General features: G+C 24.7%; 1 protein-coding gene across 1 annotated transcript; it reads right to left on the bottom strand.

Annotated features, from left to right (window-relative positions):
* Positions 1-2754: 2754 nt before the first annotated feature.
* CGCA056_v009164 (uncharacterized protein) lies at positions 2755-3084 on the bottom strand (the record flags this gene model as incomplete). Its single annotated transcript, XM_037324411.1, has 2 exons — positions 2755-2850; positions 2959-3084. The coding sequence occupies 2 exons, from the start codon at positions 3082-3084 to the stop codon at positions 2755-2757; spliced, it is 222 nt and encodes a 73-aa protein (XP_037176616.1).
* Between the last annotated feature and the right edge of the window lie 6441 nt (positions 3085-9525).

A 9525-nucleotide genomic window follows, 5' to 3' on the forward strand; every position in this document is an offset into this window, starting at 1 on the left:
TTATTATTTATACTAAAATAAAACAAAACTACTTAATTTTACTTATATAAGTAGATTAAAATACGACTGATAGATGCGTATTTTTAAAGAATTATAAGACTGATAGATGCTTATAATTCTATATATTCCTTTAATATAAAAGATAAAGATCTTTTATGATAGGAATTATATTTTAATAAAAACTGGGAATAGTTTTATTAAAAGGTTGTCTATTTCTAGATAAATAGTCCCTTTAAGACTTAAAAAATAGGAATAAAAGTTCTTGAAAGATACTCTTTTAATTCCTGATATAGGATTTCATTAATACCAGGTTCTGTGGTATAATAAAATTCGAAATCCTCCTTTTTTGATAGGTTTAAATCGGGTATTAAGTGAAAATAAGTGATATAATCAGGTATTTTGTCGTATTCAGAGGAATCAAAACCCCTGGGCTCATAACCTGTAAAAGCGTGTATAATGGAGGTAATGTTATTAAGAGTAGGGGTAGTATTTAATATAATAAAAGGGGGAAACTTTTCGTTTTGTTGATTATTATAGTAGAATTCCTCGTATTCAATAATAACCATTTATAACCAGTATAAATAGTTATTACTAATATAAAAGAAATAATACTAATAATAATGAATAGTAGGTAGTCATAATAAGTAGTTAAATAGATAAAACTGTTGAATTGCTTTGCATCTTTTTTATAGCGCTAGTAATATTTACTTTTACTTAAATTTTCCTTTTAGGGGGTACTTAGTTAGGTGTTGGTAGTTTTTAGATACATAAATATAAACTTAATTAATAATTAATAATAAACTTAAATTAATAAATAAGAAATAGTTTTTTTTATATTTATTATTTTATTAAATAGGCTTAGTAAGTAATCTTTAAAGTAAGCTATAAAAGTTTTTCAGTTTAATTTAAAGTAAATATCTCTTAAGTTCTACTATTTAAAACTTAGATAAAAGAAAATATTATTAGTCTTTTTTAATTTTAATTAATTTTATTTTATTTTAATTGTTTTATTATATTTCTTAAGTTATTTAAAACTTAAGAAGAAAAAGGTATCATAAAAATAGTACTACATAACTTCTTTCTAATAATTAACTTTTTATTAAAAAACTATATAACTTAAGAAATGAAAATAGTAGAAATTATAAATGAATATAATTTAATAAAAGTTATATTTATATTAAGGTTATAGTTATAATGCAGCCTACTTATAAAACAAACTATAGTAAAATTCACCTTATATATAAGTATAATTCTAAAAACACTATATAAAAACTTTAACTTATACCTTCTATTAATAGTAGAAAATAGTAACATAGTTTATCAGTCAGCGACGAATATCAGTTAGCAACAAACCTTTTCCTATCCACATAGTGGTATTTACTATTGCACAACCACAACACATTCAATTAACTATTCCTCATTACTACTCAAATCATTTGACAATTCCACATCCTTAGAACAGGTTCTCGCATTATGACTGGTCTCGCCACACACACTATAGCGTCTCTGAGCTAGCTGGGCTCTCTTTAATAGAACCCCCTCCTCATCCTCTCGAGGTGCTGGACGTTTCCCTTTTTGTTTCCCTTCAAGCAAAACCTGAGATTCCTCTATACTAAGTGCCCCTCTAAGCTGGACCTGCGTTCTTTTAGCCCTCTGGCGCTTAGTAAGTGCTATATTTGCATCCTCAAGGGTATGAAGCCGATCAGTCAAAATAGTGATTAAGTGCGCTATTACTTATGCACCCTTTAATAATTGCTTAACTGCAGTAATAATTAGTGTTAGTAAGCTTCCTTAATAAGTAGAGATATAACTTTTGATGAAGTTAGACTGTGAGATAGTTTGTTATAGGTTAGAGGGCGTTTGCGACTGCTAAGGTGGTAGTGTTAAAAGGTTAGCTATAGGAGGTGTAGGCGTCTGTAAATACATATCAAGCTTTTTGATAACATGGTCTAGGTCCTATAGTGAAATTCCAGCGCCTTAGAAAGCAGACCTGATGTCTTCCTTATTAAAAACCTTATTGTGGGCCTGTTAGAAGGCAATAAAGAACTCTGACTTGGTGATGTGATTTATAGAGGCTCTGATGAATAGGTTGATTTCATCATTATATATGCGTTTTAAAGGTGAATAAAGGGTAATACCTAATAGCTGTAGTAGATATAATAAGTGTGCAGGCATACTAATAGTTATAATATTGTTCTGCTTATAGTAATTATTAAATTCAGCTGATAAATAGCTCTTATAGCTGTTAATAATAAGCATCTAGTAGGCGCCCTCTATTCAGTTCTTAGTGTGTTTGTTGAAGTGTTTAATCCAGTCAAGGCCTATCTGATTATCCGTCCATCTATTAGCTGTGGGTTTAATCACCTAGTTGCCCAGAAAACCTGATTCCATGGTCTAACTGGCAAGTTGACATACGCCCTTAATAATCACAAACGGAGGGATGCACCACCCACCCAAATTAACATATTTAATGACTATAGCCTATTCACAGTTGCTAGGCTGGACAGACTTTGCTTTGCTGCGTCAATCAGCGTATATTACTACTATTAACGTAGTGATTATGCCTATTATGAAGCCAGTTTTATTGAAATTATCTAGGTCCCCCTCTTAGATGCTATACTTAGCCATTTTGTTGCGTAATAGTGCAAACCACTTTAATATAACCTCAGGATCTTCTTACAGAGCCTTTTAATAATCGTATAGATGATTGAACTTGGTTTTCAGAGCAGGCTGTGAGTCTATAAACCGCCTGGCCTATCGCTTGCCAACAGGCTTGCCATTACGCGCGAGCAGCAGGAGATTAGCCATATCTTCCACACTGCTGAGGCGTAAAGGAAATCCTTTAGAATCCTGTTCAATAACGTATTAGAGAAGTGTTCTTTCTTTAATTAGATTAAGTTTATGTCGTTAGGGTTGGGCAGGTTTGCGTCGGGGTCGATCGTTCATTCTATAGCGTACGGAACTTTTAGGGACACCATAAGTCTTCGCAGCACGCAACACACTTAGCTTTCGGCCGGCAGCGCAGGCTGATCGGATCGCCTCGATAGCTAGAAGTATCTTGTCTTCTTGTGTGTAAATTAGCATGATGGTTGCGGAGTAATTACGCGCCGAAGCTTTAAGTGGTTTGGTGCAAACCGCGTTTGGGAAAAAGTTTGTCGCTGACTGATATTTGTTGCTGACTGATGAACCACGTTATAGAAACTTTATATATTTTTATTAGTAAATAAACCTCTCTAAATATTATAAAGTTAGATATATATTTTAACTAAACAAATTAATAGAATAATAATAACGCGAGCTATATGTAAAAGCGTGTATAATAGAGGTAATATTATTAAGAGCAGGGGTAGTTATTAATATAATAAAAGGGGAAAACTTTTCGTTTTGCTGATTATTATAATAGAATTCCTCGTATTCAATAATAACCATTTATAACCAGTATAAATAGTTATTACTAATATAAAAGAAATAATACTAATAATAATGAATAGTAGGTAGTAGTAATAAGTAGTAGTTAAATGGATAAAACTGTTGAATTGCTTGCTTCCTCAAAATCTGTTCTAAGTGGAAAAATCTATCATATATATAATACATTTTTTCCTCGCAAACCTTTACTTAGTTAGGTAATTACTTAATTAAGTAATTACTATAATAGGTAATTAACTGTAAAAACCTTATTATAAAGTTAATTATTACGGCTTTGTTTAATCCGATTCGGGTATTCTAGATCCGTAGTATTATTATAGTTATAGTTTATAGATTTGTTACGGATTATTAGTTTCCGTTGTTTTGGTTTCAAATCTTAACTTAATATTAACTTTAGTCAATAATAACTGTATTATTAACTTTTAGGGAATTGTTGTTCCGTTGATATATACTTTTTATGGTAACTAACCTAATATATAGTTTTTATTCGTTTTGGCTAATCGTAGGCATTACTATAATAGGTAATTTATACGAGTGTGCTTTTTATTCTAATTTAGACTAAGTTGTAGTTACTTTATTCTTTTTAGTTATATTAATATGTAATTAATAGTTATAAGGTTACTTATTTAATTATTAGGTGTAGTTTTACTAGCTACACTAGTAGTAGTAATCTTAGCTTTACATCTTTTTTATAGCGCTAGTAATATTTAGTTTTACTTAAATTCTCCTTTTAGGGGGTACTTAGTAGTTTTAGACTATATAATATAAAGGTAGTAGTATAAAGCTAGTAGTATAAAGCTAATAGTGTTATATATAGTAAAGTTGATTATATTAAGGCTGAATAAGTTACTAAAGCTTTCATAATTTAATAATAGCTTTATTAACCTTCTTAATAAAGTTTTATAAATAATATTGCATAAAAGATAACTCCTTAATTAAAAAGCTTACTAAAAGAGAGTTTTATAGCTATTAATATAAAAACTCTACTATATATAAAGCTTTATACTTATCTCTTTTCTTCTTCCTTTCTAATTTATAATAAATCCTTTATAATATATATATATTATAAGAGATATAACTATAAAAATATTAATCCTTTATAAAATATGCTTTTTTATAGATAAATAGTTAAAAGTATTGATATTTAAAATAATGTCTATATGCTTAATAAGACTTTTAAATTTAATAAGTACTTTTTAATTAATTAGTAATATATTATTAAAGTAGTAATAGCTAAATAATGCGCCTAATTAATAGCCCCACTTATAGGTATTAATATAGCTATTATATTAGCTATAGATAAAGCTATAGGTATAACTATAAATATAGCTATTAAGAAGGTATCTTTATATATACTTGTTAATCTACTTTGTAGTATAGGATTTATTAAATAGTAGTATAACTTTAAAGATTACAACTATATTAATTCTCTTAATTAAAAGCTTTAATATATATATAGCTAACTTTTATTTATATATCCCTTTTAACCTAAAGAATATAACTTTTATCTAATTAATAAAAATACTAAACTCTTTACTAACTAGTTAGTAATAATTATAAGCTTTAGTAATTGTCACGGGCTAGAGCCCGGATTGATATCTCCGGCTTCGCCGGAGCAGTTACTGAGATCCGGCTCCGTTGGACCCACTATTCTGCCGCAGTACGCCGCCTAACCCGGCCTGCTTCACCGCTGTTAGGTGCCTACTCTTGTAAAGTCCTTTCTTCCTTCTTCAGCTTAGAATAGTCAATCGACGGCACCTCTACGTTGAACAAGCCTAGGGGCCAGCCCCTTACAGTAATATTCTACATAGCTAAGTATTAAGCTAATTGGTTATTAAAACTTTAAATATAATTTTAAGTTTTATATTTATAATAATTAATGAGCTATATTAACTATATAGCTTAATTAAAAGCTGAAAAAGAACTTAAAACTTCTAAAAAATAAATAGACATCTTATCTAAGTTCGATATAAGCTATAACTATTAAATATAACTTAATTTAATATATATTATATACTTAAGCTTTAACGTATCTAAGCTAGTAACTAGAAATAAAAAATATTGAGTAAACTAATATACTCTAATATTATTGATATAAAAACTCTATTTATAATAAAAATCTCCTTATCTTATTTTATAAAAGTATTTATATTAAGGAGCTGGAGCTTAGCTTCCTATTCTTATTACCAATAATCTTATTAATATCTAAATCTTTTATATAAACTTTAATTATTAGCTAAATTTATAAAACTCTAACTTTTATAATATTAACTTTATTTAACTTTTTTCTCTCTTAGATATAACTAGAACTTATAGTGACTAACTATAGAAACTATAAATATTTAATAAAAAGAGCTTAATCAATATAAGTAATAAAACAAGATTAATAAAATAGCTAAATAACAAAACCTTTATAACAAATTAAAGAATACTAGCTAACTAAAGAAGTTTTAAAACTACTAAGTCCTAACTAAATACTTAAGGGAGAATTTAAGTAAAACTAAATATAACTAGCACTATAAAAAAGATATAGAGCTAGTATTACTAATATTAGTGTAACTAGTAAAACTATACCTAATAATTAAGTAAATAACTTTATACCTATTAATTATATATTAATATAACAAAAAGGAATAAATTAATTATATAACTTTATCTAATTAGAATAAAAAGTGTAGCTATATAAATTACTTATTATAGTAATTCCTACGATTAGCTAAAACGAATAAAAACTAAGTAAAGGTTTGCGAGGAAAAAATGTATTATATATACGATGGATTTTTCCACTTAGAACAGATTTTGAGGAAGCAAGCAATTCAACAGTTTTATCCATTTAACTACTACTTATTATTACTACCTACTATTCATTATTATTAGTAGTATTTCTTTTATATTAGTAATAACTATTTATATTGGTTATAATTGGTTATTATTGAATACGAGGAATTCTATTATAATAATCAACAAAACGAAAAGTTTCCCCCTTTTATTATATTAAATACTACCCCTACTCTTAATAACATTACCTCCATTATACACGCTTTTACAGCGATAGACCTCCTAACTCTACACCTCTTAATAATATGTATACCCTTTAATTATATAATTATAATCTCTAACTATATCCCTCTCTTAACCTCAGCTGTATTTATATATATATATCACACTAAACATCCTTGTAATCTTTAATTTCACTTTAGTAATAATATATTTTATAATTACTTAATTACTATAGACTACTAAACTGTTTACCTATTCTCTCTCTCACGTATTACATACGCTATTAACACTATCTTTATAACTGCTTTACTATCTGCTATTAAGTTATTGTTATTATTATAGTTTTACTATTTAATTAAATTAGCTAACGCTTTTATAGTAGTTATATTATTATTAGTAACGCTCTCTCTATTTAGTGTAAAGCGTATTTACTATACTCCTCTATATAAGGTTTATATCCTCTTTAGTACCTTTACGTATTTTAGAGAAGAAGTTCTATTTATTAAAGTAGCTAAAAATATAATTAAACTTTGTGTTAATGTTATCTAAAGCTTTTTTAGTAAGAGAGATAATATTACTACTTATAAAGGTTTCTGAGAAGTTTATTAATAGAGCTATTAAAATAAGACGTTTTTGGTTTTTTTTTAGATTATTCTTTAAATAGGAGCTTTTTATTAAGTTTACTAAAGTTAAACTTATTCTAAATATATTATATATTATTTATAGAGATAAAGGTATTATTTAGTTTATATTTAGTAAACTTAAATACTTCACATAATTTAGATATTATAAAGATATTTTAGGATTTATTATAAGTTATTAAATAAAAAAAAAGAAGAGGGAAAAGTATAAAGCTTTATATATAATAGAGTTTTTATATTTCTAGCTATAAGAACCTCTTTTAATAACCTCTTTAGTTAAGGAGTTATCTCTTATATAGTAATATTTATAGTACCTCACTGAAAAGTTTAATAAAGCTATTATTAAACCATAAAAGCTTTAGTAACCTATTTAGCCTTAATATAATTAGCCCTACTATATATAGCGCTACTAGCTCAGCGCTATATAGTTAGCGCTATTACTATTCTATTAGTCTATTTAGCTAAGAGATATATTTAATTTTATGTAGTAATATTCAGAAGGTTTACTTACTAATAAGAATGTATAAGGTTTCTATACTATTTTCTTTAATTAATAGAAGATATAGGTTAAAGTATTTATATAAAATTTCTATAATTATACCTATATATAGAGTGAATTTTGCTATAGTCTTAAGTAGGGGGGCTATATTATAACTATAAACTTAATAATAATAATTCTAATATAGATGATGAAAATCTTATTATCAAAGAAATAAAAGAAGCTTTTAGCTTAATATTTATATATATTAAAACAAATCCTCTCATATAAATCTAATATATAAAAACTACTAAATCCATATAGGATATATTAAAAGAAACTTACAATTTTAAAAGATCTGTTTTCATAACTTATTCTTTTAGGACTTCCTAAATAAAAAGTTATTTAATTGTAATAATATTGAAGAATATATTAATAAAGTCAAAGAAATATCTAATAAGCTAAAAGTTTAAAAATTAGATATTTTTAAAAACTTATTATTAGTTTAGATTTTAAATAAGCTTAATAATAATATATCTAAAGGTTTTATATATAATACTACTTGATACTTTAGAAATAAATTAGATTTTGATATCATAACTATTTTAATTAATAGTACTATAAATAAATCTGAGAGAATTAACTCTAAAACAAAGAAATAAAAATATTAAGTACTAATTATAAAACTTATAAAAAGAAATAGGATTATAAAAATAATAATAACTCTAATAATAAATCTCATAAAATAAGTAAAAATAAAATTAACTAAAAAAACTGAAAGCTTATAATAATATAATAATTATAAAATTACTAGCTATAATATTAATAAATATTTTGATTAAAATTTAGCATTAGCTTTTAAAAATTAAAATATCTCTAAAAATCTTAATAATAATATTAATAATAGCTTACTAAATAAAGCTTTTATTGTTAGAGATTTCAATACTAAAACCTTTATATTAAATTCTAATTTATAATCTAATAAAAGAAATAATTATAATAATGATTTAGCTAATTATTTAAAAGACTTTAATATAGCTATTAAAATAAATTCCCCTATTAATATACTTAATACTACTATAACTAATAAAAATAACAATAGTAATATTATAAAAGATAAAAATATCTATATAAGTAATTTTACATTAGATATAATTATAGAAGTATATATTATAATTAATAAAAACTATTTTATATTATAATAGTTAATCTTATAATATATCTTCTGCTTTATATATGTAGCCTCTTTAGTAAGCTTTACTAAAAGAGTAAGTTATATAACTAGTATAAGCTTTATAGGTTTATAATTTAAGGATACTTAAGAGGGTAACTTTCTCTTAAATAATATATAATTTTTTTTAAACTCTTTAGTTTCCTCTAATTACTAATTTTTAGTACTTATAAATTTAATTTATTAGAACTTTGATTTTAATTTTTTTATTATTAATAAAATATTGTAAAGAGTAAATAAGTCTCTTTTTTCTCTTTTTATATTTCTATTTATATCTAACTATTTTTTACATTTTATGAAACATTTTATTTTTCATAGAAAAACTTCTAAAATAGATTTTCATTTTAAAAATGTATAAATCAAGTTAAAAACTTATAAAAGCTAATTAGTTTAATTTAATTATTTTAAATTTATATATATTATACATGAAATTTAGGATTTGTTTAGTTTAAATAAGCTTAATATATTTATTTTTAGAAATGAAATTTTTAAGATATATTTAGAATTAGTTTTTTTGTAAATATTAAAAAGAAATTTATAGATATAGTGAAGCTTTACATCTTAAATAAAGCTGATAAAAACGATATTTTATTTAAATTTATCTTAAGATTTAAAGTTTCATTTCTTTTGAAACTATATATTTTAAATACTTTTAAATTAAAGAATAATATAAATCTTATTTTAATATATGTGTATATATTTATAAAAACTTATAAATTAAAATATCTTATAGGTGAAAATATTTTATA

The sequence above is a fragment of the Colletotrichum aenigma genome, assembly GCF_013390185.1.
Source record: "Colletotrichum aenigma strain Cg56 chromosome Unknown KSG_Cg56_contig06, whole genome shotgun sequence".
NCBI lineage: Eukaryota > Fungi > Ascomycota > Sordariomycetes > Glomerellales > Glomerellaceae > Colletotrichum > Colletotrichum aenigma.